The sequence below is a fragment of the Acartia tonsa genome, chromosome 8, assembly GCF_053477335.1.
Source record: "Acartia tonsa isolate MP-2025a chromosome 8, ASM5347733v1, whole genome shotgun sequence".
Taxonomy (NCBI): Eukaryota; Metazoa; Arthropoda; class Copepoda; order Calanoida; family Acartiidae; genus Acartia; species Acartia tonsa.
Window position 1 is genome coordinate 24,178,894 of NC_137267.1, and position 13,849 is coordinate 24,192,742.

At 35.5% G+C, this 13,849-nt stretch overlaps 1 protein-coding gene across 7 annotated transcripts in view; it reads left to right on the forward strand.

Moving 5' to 3' along the window:
- LOC145326327 (zinc transporter foi-like) overlaps positions 1 to 13,849 on the forward strand; it is a 63,525-nt gene that overhangs the window by 16,410 nt on the left and 33,266 nt on the right. For all 7 annotated transcript variants that reach the window (XR_013881849.1, XR_013881850.1, XR_013881852.1 and 4 more), the window contains exons 5-7: positions 6,344 to 6,408; positions 7,484 to 7,563; positions 13,744 to 13,809. Coding sequence is in view for 1 of the 7 variants with exons in the window: in XM_080169621.1 (XP_080025747.1) it covers positions 6,344 to 6,408; positions 7,484 to 7,563; positions 13,744 to 13,809 (211 nt within the window). In the remaining 6 variants the exon portion in view is untranslated. The remainder of the gene's footprint in view (positions 1 to 6,343; positions 6,409 to 7,483; positions 7,564 to 13,743; positions 13,810 to 13,849) is intronic.

A 13,849-nucleotide genomic window follows, 5' to 3' on the forward strand; every position in this document is an offset into this window, starting at 1 on the left:
TTTTGGTATTCAACTCCTCTGGGGGTAAAACTTGCTTGACTTCTTCGGCAGTTTTCACCGGCCACGCACTTTCATCCTGGCGCAACCATTCTGGGCCCAATCTGTACCTGGAACCTGGTCCCAAATCTGATACCTTGCAGGTGCTTCTGGTGCCCAAATCTGCAACGTTTTGCGTCCCCGGGACCCACCTCCAGTCATCCTTGTTGGTAGCAGATTGAATTTCTCCAATACGATGAGAATTAAATGTGTTCAACATAGCACTGTTGGAAACTATTTGTGATAAAACACACGATGAATCAGTAAAGTACATTACTCTGATAACATCAAAGGGCAGGGCATCTCTGACGGACTTTGCCAACCTTGTGGACATTTGGCATCCCATCAACTCAAGGCGTGGAATTGACTCACACTTGACCGGCGCAACTCTTGACTTAGTGGCTAGCAGAAACGTTTCAAATCCTTGTCTAGTTGGCCACCTCAAATACGCATTAGATGCATAAGCCTCTGATGACCCATCCGAAAACATCATCAAGGATGGAAGGCCAGTTGGTTCATCCGGGACCACACAACGGTCAAACTCCAATTTAGCGACCTCAGCTCTGTCCTCCAGCGACTGAACAAGTTCATCCCGTAGACTTTTTGGAATGAAATCTTGCCAGCCCAAATTCAGCAAACATGTTTTCCGCAGGACAAGTTTAATTCTCAACAGAATAGGGCTGCAAAGCCCGATCGGGTCGAAGGTTTGGGCGGCGAACCTGTGGACCATCTTCTTTGTCAGATTCTCGTCCAAGGCGTCCTGGAGGTTGTACAAATCAGCATCCTCTTTCACCTTCCTTCCCTTGACTTTACCATCTTGGTTGACTCTTGTGGCGATGGACAACACATCGGTGGCTGGCTTCCATATCAGCCCGAGAACCTTGGTAGGCTGGCAATCATCTCCAGAATAAATGACTTGTTTGAAGGAAAAACTACCTTTGCCGATAATCCTGTCGGCCTCTTTCATCATCTCCTTGGCTTCTGGCTTCGATCCTGCTCCCGAAATAACGTCATCTATGAAGCTGTGCTTCTCAAGCTTGACTGCAACTGGAATCTGAGGTAACTTGAACTCCTCATCAGGGTAGGTAGGTATTTGTGGCTCCTTCCATAATTCAGGTTTGGCAACAATTTCACTACCGTTTATTTGTCCCTCTCCATACATCTCCTTGACCTCTGCTTCACTCTTTCCGCCGAACAGGCGGGACGTCAACTTCAGGGCTGTAACTGCCAAATTTCCCGCAGCTAACTCGCCGAAATTTACAACTTTGGTCAGGTAAATTTCAAGTGGACCATCTGGCGTCGGGGAAAATAAAACTCTCTTCATCTGGCTGTCGAACTCTGTGGCCAGGATGGAGTTATAAAACTTGGAGATATCCGCGGTTATACCAACCTTGTAACCGCGGAAAAGCATCAAATGATAAAATATCTTCTGCATTGGCGGCGGGCCTCCCAGCATTATGTTATTAAAACTGGTACCCTTGAACGTCAGAGAACTATTTGCACACAATCGCATGGGTGTGGAACTTGAATCCTCCTTGAAAGCAACCACTATTGATGAACAAGACTTAGGTCCTTCATACTGCAATTCTTCAGGCGTGGCTTTTTGAAAAACGCCTCTTCTTATGGCGTCGTTGAATACCTCCACATACATTCCATAGGTACCTTCCTTGACCATCCTGGCACGATCCTTTTCAGCAATTTTGCGGGCTAAACTTTCATTGTAGGGTAAAGTGTGAGGATCTTCAATATAAGCATATTGACCTGTCCACTTGTTGGACTGCAAGTCTAGTGTTAAACCTGCCTCAATTATCCTCTGCCTCTCACGCTGGTCCCAGGTAGTGCCGTCGGCCATAGCCTTGCACTCTTGACAAGCAGTACATCCTGGACAAAGCGCCTGCGGCTGTACACCAAACGATTCAGACGTCAGAAAGTCTGGCAAAGTGCCTCCACTGACACTGACAGCCTTATAAGCCGACTTTTGATCTCCAGCTCCACCATCAGCACTCGTACAGATAAAACCACTACCAAAAATGGTTCGCCACAACATAGACTGGCCCACTTTCTGGTAGGTTGAAGGAAACACGTCAGGATGTGTATTTCCAATGATGATATCTAAGCCTCCACTAATATATGTAAACCTTTCTGGCGGCATTTTAAATATCTCGGCGGCAGTTTCGGGGTGGACCGAGCGCATCTCGTTGGCCCCGCCGAGGGTAGGCATGACAGCTGCCTCAAACTCCCTCAGATTGCCGTCCCTATCCTTCAAATAAAACACAACATTGCGGCAGGAAGACTCACTACCATCAGCTACAGAAATAGTTGTATATCTGCCGGTAGATTTCAGCTTCAACTTGTTGGATAACTTCTCAGACATAAGTGGCAAATTTGCCCCGGAGTCAAACATTACCGTGGCGTGGCAGGTGCCGCCGCCAGGTGCTACAACAGGAACTAACTGAAGTAAGAAGGTACAGGGGCTGGGTGCAGAACTTGACTTGTAAACTGTATTCACACCAGCACTAGCCTCATGAAGTAACCTGGAATGGTATCTGTCGCAATTATTGGTACCACAAACACCAAGCTTATCCGATTTATTACACTTGTCAGCAGTATGGCCGTCGCACAAGCAGAGTTCACATAACTTCTTCTGCTGGACAACTTTCTTTCGGTCAACCACATCCATCTTCTTAAACGTGAGGCAACGGAAAATCGGGTGCTTCTCCTTGCAGCTCTCCACAGGACATGCACTGTTCCACTTGGAAGCCTTGTCCTTCCCAGCCTTTCCATTCTTATTGTCGCTGCGGCCAGATACTTGCGCGGCGGCAGCTCTGTCACGATTTCTCTTGCCGGCGCCACTGTCGTAGGACATATCACCGGCCAACATGGCACCCCTGGTCCTCTCCAGCAGTTCAACAATCTTCGGGATGTTTGGTTGGTTCATGCTACCTAGCTCCATCATAATTTTGTCTCTCAAATTTTCAGGGCACTTGTCTTTAAAAATATGAATGAGAGTTAGGTGGTTGTAATCCTTAGCTGCAGAACCAACGATGGCTTCTACCTCCTGCATCATGCTCTTGAAGGTAGCAATTGCGCTAACCACGTCCACAGGTTTATCCACAGGTTTCATCTTGTTCAACTTAGTTAAAATCCTCATGAACCGGCGAGTGTTTGATAAAAACATCTGGTCAAGAAACGCCCATTGTTCATTGTGATCTCTAATCGCTGACACTTGCTTGCGTAGTTCCGGGTTGGTTATCACCTTCTCCATACACAACATCAGACTTAACCTCTGGTCAGCAAATCCATAACCAGAGCATAGATCCTTAAAGACCTGTTTAAAGTTTGGGTAATCCGTGTCAGTACCGTCGAACGACGGCAACAAACTGTTGTCCCAGCGCCCATACTGCGGGTTGGAACTCCGAATATCCACAGCAGACATACTTCTGGAGAGCATGGCAGGTGTCCCACTCTCATCCAGATTAGATGAACGACGTTCCATCTCTCTAAGCCTTCGGTACATATCACGTACTTCTTGGCGCAACTCCACGGAAATTTTAAGCACTCCCATGTCCATCTTCACCTTCTCAATGACGTCAAGGTTCCTGGCGACAGTGCTTGACCTCGCGTCATCTGAATCATTGTCAAGCCAGTACAGAATTTTTGTACACTGCTCCAACGACGCATAAACTTTATCTGCAACAGTTTTCTGCTCACTAGCTTCATCCAAATCACGCTTGAACTCGCGCAGCTCACTAGTCTCCACGGCAGGTTTTAGACTTTTTATTAGGTCAGATTGGTCCTTGACCTCACTAAAAATGTCACGAATTGATTTTACAGTCACATTTTCACATGAACTAAAACTTTGGCAGGCTTTTAGATTGTCATAAAACACTTTTAACTGTTCATCAAAAACTTCTAGCCTTTCACTGCCAATAGCGATAGCTCGCTCAATTTTCTGCTTTTTGGTTAGTGGCATATTGATTCACTAGGTACTTATTTCACAGAAAAATTGTCACAGTTTATTGCATCAATAATTCACTAGATGCTATTGATCTCTTGATGAATGCTAACGCCTATCCATCAGATACTTTGAAATTGTCTCAACCATGACACTTTGGTTGAGCTTGACTTCCGAATTAGCGGGAAGTTCACGAGATCAGTTGGCGAACATACAAACCCCCAATACCAGGAACCATCAAGTTTCAACAGCAGGTTTGAATATAGATTTATTGATGAAATTATTTCAAAGACCTGAAATTACAAGATCAATTAATAAACAGAATAAAATATTATTCGTTATCTTAAAACTTTGAGCACTAAAAAAAAATCTTTTTCTTTTCTTATGGTTAAAGAATCTTTGGAAACTTTGGCTTTAAAGGAAAATTATTTGGTTTAATAAATCATTGTTAAATGCAACAATAAGGCACATAAAAATTACTAAAACTTATATTAAACATAATTAAGTTTCATGCTTAGCTGGCTAAAGCCTTTTTTAAAACTACATATAATCGTCCTATACACCATACTTCTTAATCAAATTAACAAATTCTACCTGAAGCTCTTATGGTTTCAAATCCCTGATATACTAGGGTCGTTCACACTCAATGAGACCAATGATAGGCCCAATTTTGTTCTCCGAATCTTCACACTCTCATATCTCATTCAAAAGTAAAGAACGTGCGCATCCAAAATAAACAAACACTCTATGCCGCGCCACATTATGAAAGGAAAGCCCTAAAAGACGACATTTGCGCTTTGATTTTGGTTTAAAGATAAGGAATTTAATTTCGAACTTGATAAACACAAAGCTTCCTCGAAAAGAGGTTAAGACACCATTATAATCAAGAATAATGGTTTACAGAATGTTAATTGAATGTACAGACGTTGGCTTTGTCTGATATTCATGTTGGATATCTACTATATACATAGATTGTAAAAGGTTTTTAATAGTAAATTAAACAAAATTACAGTGTACTCATATTCAAAGAAAAGATAGCCTATTTGTCAAACCTATATGGGAGAGAAATAAAAATGTTATTTTAATATTTAAATGCTTTTTAGTTATTCATTATAAAGAAATGGTTATGTCCTGCAAATAATAAGTTTGTCCTATTCTAATCCATAGTATTATGCATAAGCCATAAATGCACCTTTTATACCGGTCCTTAAGACTAATATGATTAGAATTATTTTACAAGTTTTGAGCTGTAATTCTATTGTGATATAACATAAATAAAATATTAGGGGAACAAGTTTATGATTGTAATCCCTTTACACCTTCGACTTGGTGAACAATCACTTCCGATTGTGTTTTTTTTTAAATAAACTAAACAAAAGCCATAAGTTCCGCAATTTATTTTAAAACCCTATTCTGCAAAGTACAAAACAATACACTTATTACATTTTAAGACAACAAATAATTCATAATACCTCTTTAGTAAGATAGATACGAAGGGTTAGTAATAATTTACTTATGCAACACATTTGTGGAATCTATGGCACACTCCCTGGCTACTCTAATAACAATTACGCTTTATTTGAATAAGGTAAATGGGGATTCTTTTTCATTTTTATTGTGTTATGTTTTTGGTCAAAGGCATGGTATATATTATGTAAGTCATTTTGAAGTGTTTGCTACTTAACTGTAACTCAATTTACCCTTATTTAGTCTGAAATATTGACATTCACTTGGAGAAAGGGATTATACAGGAAAGTGTCAATTTTTCTGTATAGTCAAATGAAATATGAAGAACTGGCAAAATATTTAGTAGTGAAGTTCATTACAGCAACTGCCAAATACCAGTGCTATCTTGTGATTGATTTTGTCACAAAAAGTTGCTCTTGACATCTCACCCCCCCCCCCCTTCCCTCTTAAATATTTTTACTTTTTTTATCCGCTTTTTTTGTAATGAGAATAATTGTTACATTCTCTGTTTTTTTCTATCAGACATATTTCAAAGAATATTTCCTTTTTCTTTCTATTTTGATAAATGTAAATATAGGATTCTTGGTTTTAGTTTGACTAATGTAATATCAGACTCTGCAGACTAGACCAGGTGTAGATATGGCATATCAGGAAAAACTATTGTTTGCAAGTTAAGATGTCCTATAATATAAAGTAGTAAATTTTTTTGTCTTAAGCAAAGATCTTAGAATCTCATAGTCTGAATTGATTGTGCTTTTCTTGGAAGCTTTAAAAATGTATTAGGGTGGTTTTATACTATTTTCCTAAATTATTCGGTTTTTCCGTGTGAATTATATGTATGATATCAACATATACCATTATTTGATTGTAATACCGGATCGCTGCAGGATTCGTTGCTGCTGTTGCCATCATTGGTTTCTTTCTCTTCGAAAAAATTGTAAATATATTAGGTAGGTAATATTTTTTTTTAACATGAGCTTCTCTTCAAAGGGAAGGGGTTGGTGTGACACTTTTTGAAACCAAAACTAAGAGTAAAAGGAATCCTACTCTAACTAGAAGTTTCAGCACTGAAATTTGGCACAGCAGTCGCTCTGAAGAGGAACAATATGAAACTGAAGTAACGTCGGCGGAACTGCTGCTATCGCCAAAAACCGCGGTTTCCCGCTAAATTTTTTTCCCTTTCTCGCCAAATTAGACAATTTTAAATCATCTGAGAGAACTTTTTTCATTATATTTCCACTCAAATGATTCCAAATTTTTTAATTTGGCAAGAAAAGACAAAAAATTAAAGCGGGAAACGGCAGTTTTTTGCGATTGCGGTTCTTCACGTTCATCCTTGCATCTCTTTAAAGCAACTGGCATGCCAAATTTCAGTGCTGTAACTCTCTATAGTTGATTTCCTTTGACTTTTAGTTTTGGTTTCAAAAATGTCACACCCGCCTCCCCACTTTTATCTTTTGTTAGATGTATTTATGGTCTTTCATGGGGACTAGGGAAGGGATTAATTTTATGATGATATCGTAATTAAGGAATTATAAACGATAAAAACTCCATAACAATAATAACGATGAAAAAGTGTCATATTTTTACAACAAAGCATATTATTTCTTAATATTCCTTTTATTACAAGATCTTCACTAATAATATTCATCTTTTTTGTAATCGTTTCAAATGTTACGATACAATAATAATTCTCATTCAAACAAATGAAGTAATTTTTTGCATTGACGTATTATTTTTGCATATTCTGATTTACACTGCGCAAATGACACCTTGATTTTTCCGGTATTGTATTGTTTTATTTCCTGTTATAAAAACGATTTTAATTTTAGTTATTTATAGCATTGTAACACTTTTTGGGAAGTTTCTTTATAATTGAGGGGAGGGGGCTGGACATTTTTCACGATCTTAGTCAAAGTGAATAACATTATAATTAGAATTAACGTAAAAACATATCCTTTCCCTTTGTAAAGTAGACTGTTTATTATTATTTGGCTCTTTATAAAGACATACTTTTTTTGTCAGGTGAATGGAAGAACAGTCGAACACACGCCCCAGAGAAAAACGTACGAGTTGTACGCGAGGGACATGTTGCTAGCGATAAGGTAATACGTTGTTATAGTGGCGTAGCTTCTCTGCATTTACTAGGTTCGTAAGTCGTATGTCCAAATATTAAATTCAAAGAGGAAGTTATGTTAGCAATTTAATCGATAAGAATTGTGTAATGTTGAATGTTTGAAATTTTCTTTATTGATTCTCAAAAAGAAAATTGGTCGTTTCTTGACATGGAAGTATTTAATATTCAAATTTTGGTCCATGGTTATGGTTGAATTATTTATCAGACTTCATACAATTCTACATAGACATATTAAAAAATCATATCCGCTGACATTGGGATGACTATTGGACACAGAAACGGAAATATAAAGCCTAAATATTTTAGGTTACCAAATCATAAATTGCAAAAAATATATTAATTGAAGTATTGCCTCATATAACCTAGCTGCTGAATTTTTCCTTCTCTTCCGATATTTTATCAATGCACTTATTTCAATTCTAAGAAATTAAATTTTTATGTATCATTTAAAATAGAACAATATTTTGAACTTTTGTTAGTTTTTGCCCCTACCTTCAGGTGTGGGATGGCCTATTTAATGGAAATAGCCTCAAACCTGTCTGGAAACAATATTAAACATTAATAAATTGTTTCGAAAATGCAGTTTTTAAGACATTGAGTAACTTACAAATAAACTTTAATTTAAAAAATAGTTAAAAATGTTATACTTTTTGCTTATGGTAGGTAATAGGTATAGTCCTAATAAAGTTTAAATATTCAGGGATTTAAGAAAATGTAAACTGTTAATGTTGCATTTTTTTTACTTATATAGTTCTTATTATTACTTATCCCTTTATATCCCTGAAATAGTTAAGAGAAAGCATAGTAAATAGGCTCCTTCTAGCGGTAAGATTTATTTTTACTTGTTTAGTCCCCACTTACCCCTATATACCCCTGCAATAGTAAAGAGAAATATAGGCTCCTTCTAGTTGTAACATTTTTCTTTACTTATTTGTTTTTCTTATCTATCCCCTTCATTCCTGAAATAGTAAAGAGAAAGCGTTGTAAGATTTATTTTTACTTATTGGGCGCTGCTATAGTTTTTAAATGTCAGTGTTTGCATAAATAACAAGGTATGTACGTCGTCGGCGTATTAGCAACAGCTAATTTTAATACAATTGGTAATTTGTCATTATATCTTCTGAGCCTAATAAGGAATTTGTTCTACATTACTTATGTGGTTTTTCTGGTTAATAGTAAAGCTACTCTATAATCACTATGTTTGTCCGTCTTAAATAGAGATTGTGATTTTTTTCCTATTATTATCTGAGGTAGCCGTAGGCAGTTTATATTTATCCTTAGATCCCATCCCTCAAAATAGTTTAAAACCTGCCCAATTAAAATTATTACATCAAACCAGTTGTATCTTTGATCTTAAGCCAAAATTTATTTGATATATTCTTTTATTAAGGATAGAATCATTATATAATATTACTATTCATTGCCTTACACCATTTTCTTTTTTTATTTAAATGGTAATTATTTGGTATCTTTCCTATTATGCACAATATTATAATATAAAAATATATAAAAAGAGCACAGTAAAATAATACCAAAAAGTGGAAAACTGTTTAGATATACACCCTTTAACGTAATCAATTAACGTAGCAATTGATTTGTTAGATGACTGTGTTGGTCGAACAGACAGACGGACAGACTTTAGTAAATTCCATTATAGTAAAGTAAAAAAATGCAGTACCTCGATATGTATCGGTTAAATGCATAATTACACAAAAATGCATTTTTCCATTTGTTTTATTTGCCAGCCTTTCACAGGCAGAGCTATACATATTTAGGCGCCCCAACTAAGCATCTTTACAGATTTGCTGACTTATTTTAGTTCAGAACTATAAATAATGAATAGTCAATTAATTTTTCTCTATAAGAGTCAGAAATTATACATCCAATCAAAGTTTTTTTTCTCGGATATTTCCAAAAGATAGAATAATCTAAACTTTAGCATTAAGTTGTTGTTGTAGTTAAAGAAAATACTTTTGAAAGATAATTAGTTGATTGATAAGATTAATAGAGCTCATTTGCGCTTAAAATTCTTTGTTTTTAAAATAATTGAACTAACAATCCAAAAATCTATTTTAATTTTTCCTAAGAAAAAATCACTTAAATTGATCTGAAAAAAGATAAGTATCCATAGATTTACACAAAAAGAATTGATCGAAAGATTTTTAGCCTGTTATCCTATTTCTAAAAATTCTTTTTGTTGATTTTTTTGTGATTTTGAAAGGGTCCATCTTTCACAGCTGGAATTCTTAGGAAAGGGATCTTTAACCTTGCTCTACACTTATGTACTATGCATAGTAGAGGCTTTTACAAACCTCAGGAAGTTTAAAGGATAAGACAGTTGATTATGATATGATGTACATAAACAATGGTTAACAAATTGCCCCATTAGTAGATTTAAATTATTTTTAGAAATGTTTGAACATAGTTATGGAACCAAACCATCAATTTTAATTAAGTATCCTAAGTTTTTGAGCCAACAAATAAGATTTTGTGATTATGATACTTAAGGTATCAGTGTTATTTACAGTCCAATGTCCCGTCCCTCCATGTTTTTTTTTACAATGAAATTGCTATTTTAAGGAATTTTGAAACACTCTAATGCACAGGCATCTGTGAATGCGGAGGCTTTTTAGATAAACTTTCTCTCAAATACTGTTTGCTCATGGATTAGTTTGGGTATAATGACACTTTAGAATTAGTATTTCATACAATTATAGGGTTTAAATTCCTTAAATCGATAGGATAATTCTAACGTGCCTTAATAAACAATCAAAGGCCATCTCGTACAAACTGGCGGACGGACTGATCCTTACAGAAAAGTTTCACCTTTAAATATATAATGTTGATTTTTTTCTATTGGCAATGCTGTAGTTTTTTTTATAATAAGAAACTCACGCCTTATTTACATTTATTATGCAATACCAACTTTCTTTTTTAAAATTTGGCATAAAAGGCACTTTTTATAATCTTTAACAACGATGATTACTTTTAAGAAGTACATTTTAAAATTAAAAATAGCAAGGAGCATTTTTTTAGTTTTTAGACTTAAGATGTACGTAAAATATTTTTTATTTAACTTATCAAGTATCAGATCTCCACATATTGTCAAAAATCTAATTTCAAACATTTTTGCAAAGTTTCATAACAATCAAGCTATTCTTTTATGCTTAAAAAAACAAAGACCTTGAGGTACCTGACGTAGGAAATTACATACTCTAATTATAGAAAATCTATGCATTGAGAGATATATTTTATAGTGATGGCAATCCGTCGAATTTTTGGGCCGGATTCGAATTCCGGATTCTTAAAGAATCCGTCAAAAAAAGTGGCGGATTCCGGATTCTTATTTTTGGCGGATTCCGGATTCGGATTCCGGATTCTAGCAATATTTTAAAAGGATTTTTTTTTAAATATTAAAAATTAAGTGCTACATATGTCCTAAAAATCAATGTTCTTGGTGTTCTCTATAATTCACTTCCGAGAATCGAACCAGATTTTAAAAGATATTATATATAATGATGAAAATCTTTGCCTTCAAAGAAGAGTTTAAAGAAAAAACTCAAGACGCTAATTTTAGCCTACCAAGTAAGAATCCGGAATCCGCTATTAAAAAACGGATTCCGGATTCGGATTCCAAAATTGGCCAAAAATTGGGCGGATTCCGGATCCGGATTGCTAACCCTAATATTTTATATTATTAATATTATTAAATAGCTGACTAGACACTGATAAAAAAAAAACTTATCATTATTTTCACTTAAAATGAAAATGCATTGTTGGCTAAAAAATAACAATACATTTCTTTCGTGTATAGTTAATGCTAGATACTTATCACTTATTAGAGTGGCTCTAGCTTTTTTTAACTTAAAAATTATTGGAAGTTTTTTTTTTGTAGGTCAATTTGACTTTCGTAGCCCAAAACTTGACCAGATTCATGACTAAAATAATATGACTAAAATTGTAAACTAATCTGTCAATTGGTCTACGAGATCTTTCTAGATGTACTACTTAAGTACATATATTTTTATTTATAGATAAACAACATTTTTCATGGAGGAGGAAAACTACTAAGCTTAAATAATTACCCTAATATTTTTTCCAAATCTTATTGGTGATCATTGGCAAAAATTTTGATTTAACGCCCATTTTCCTATTCCTAAACATTTTGATAACTTGTTATTCGTTGTTTATCTGATGATTGTTTCTGTCATTAACACAAAACTATTCAGGAATAGGGGAAATGACGCGGCAGCTTCCCTGAAAGTGCCTAGTCGAGCACATATCCTTTATCCCCCCTCCCCCCAATCCCACTATTTTGAAATTGAATAAAAAGAAGGGGATACTTTCACGTGGGTTTGTTTTTTTACTCCAGGTCTGGTTAGGGTTAGGGCATAGCAGAAATAGGCTTTGTAGGGGTTCGGTGTAGGTAAAAAAAAACTTTTATATTCAATTAAATATAAAAATTAAGGGGGGGGGGGGGTCGTGCTCCTTAGACACTTTGAGGGAAAGCAACCAGATGATAATTAAATTTTCATCTAATTCTTAAATAAAAATCATTTGAATGCCAGTAACTCTTTGAATCGAATGGTTTAAAGATTATTTTTATACGTTTTACTTATCTCACTCTGGCATTGATCTATTTTCCTGTTATTTGTAATTAAAATAATCAGAATCCCACTTTGTGCTCTCGACATGTTATATTTATACCTATTTAAAGGGGGGGGGCGAAAGTGACACTTTTTGAAACCAAAACTAAGAGTCAACAAAGGAACTCAACTAAAAAAAGGGTTACAGGTCTGAGATTTTGCATGGCAGTTGCTTTATAGGGGTACAATATGGAACTGTGAAGAAACGGCGGCGCAACCGCCGAAAACCGCCGTTTCCCGCCGTAATTTTTGTTGCCTTTTTTCGGCGGTTTTCGGCGGTTGCGCCGCCGTTTCTTCACAGTTCCATATTGTACTCCTATAAAGCAACTGCCATGCAAAATGTCAGACCTGTAACTCTTTTTTTAGTTGAGGTCCTTTGACTTTTAGTTTTGGTTTCAAAAAGTGTCACTTTCGCCCCCCCCCTTTTTAATGGCAAACAAATTAATAATGAGGTAGTTAACAGAAGGGAAAAAGAAACATTTTTGGAAGTAAATCGTAAAATATCTCATTTTTGTAGTTATACAAAATGTTGATATAACAAGGATGACAACATCCATAAAAGCGAAGCACTGAAACGGTAGGACAAACGGACATTAACACTTGTATAGTATCTGAACTGAAAAATCGGAACATAAATGTTTAAATGTAGAATCAAAATTTTAGGTAAAAATGTTGAAAAACTGCTTAAAAACAGGATAATGTTTATGGACATACTTACATTTTTGGACTTGATTATAGAGTTGCTTCGCTACCCAACTACTACAGGAATCATCATGCTAAGTTTGAAATCGATAGAACAATTCTAACATGCCTAAATTAACGAATAGAAGCTATCTTTATCGGACGGGCGTACGGACGGACGGACCGACCCTAATTATAGAAAAGCTTCGCTTTTAATAAAAATTGTTTAGTAGTTGAAATTAAAGTTGATAAAGAAAAGCTTTTTTTTGTAAAGATTTTCAATATAAGTACGCCATGCTTAATCTTATACCTGAGGTGGATTCTTTAAAAAAAATTAGGGTCGCTTTGTGAAAAATCCTCAAATCGCATAAAAAATCTACAAAAATTAAGTAAAATCATAAAAGGGTTATTAACATAAGATTTTGTTTAATTTTTGTAGATTTTTATGTGATTTTGGAGGATTTTTTACAAAAATAATTTTGCCGCACTAAGCGACCCTAATTTTTTAAGGATCCATCTCTACTCTATGAATATATACATTAAATATTAATAACCTATTCATTATTTCTTTTATTTACCTCAGATCATTATTTTGTTTTTGTATTTATTTACAGTTCCTAAAGGTTAAATGCTGCGCTGAAAAGAAGAAATTAGCTTTTATAGTTAAGACTTAGATGTTTTGCTTTACATCATAATTATAAACACTAAACAGCCATCCACGTTTTGTACTTGAGCCTGCTCCACGAGCCTTTTAAAGGGCTTCTCTACCTACTTATTTTGTTCAATATCCTACAAAATGGACTAAAACCTGTTTATTTTAGGCTGTTGGTGAGAATGTATGCAAGCACAAGTACAGCCCGTACTGTGTCAAGGAGTTTGCTGGGCAGGTAAGCTTTGAACCTTTAAACTCAATTTTATTTTAAAAGT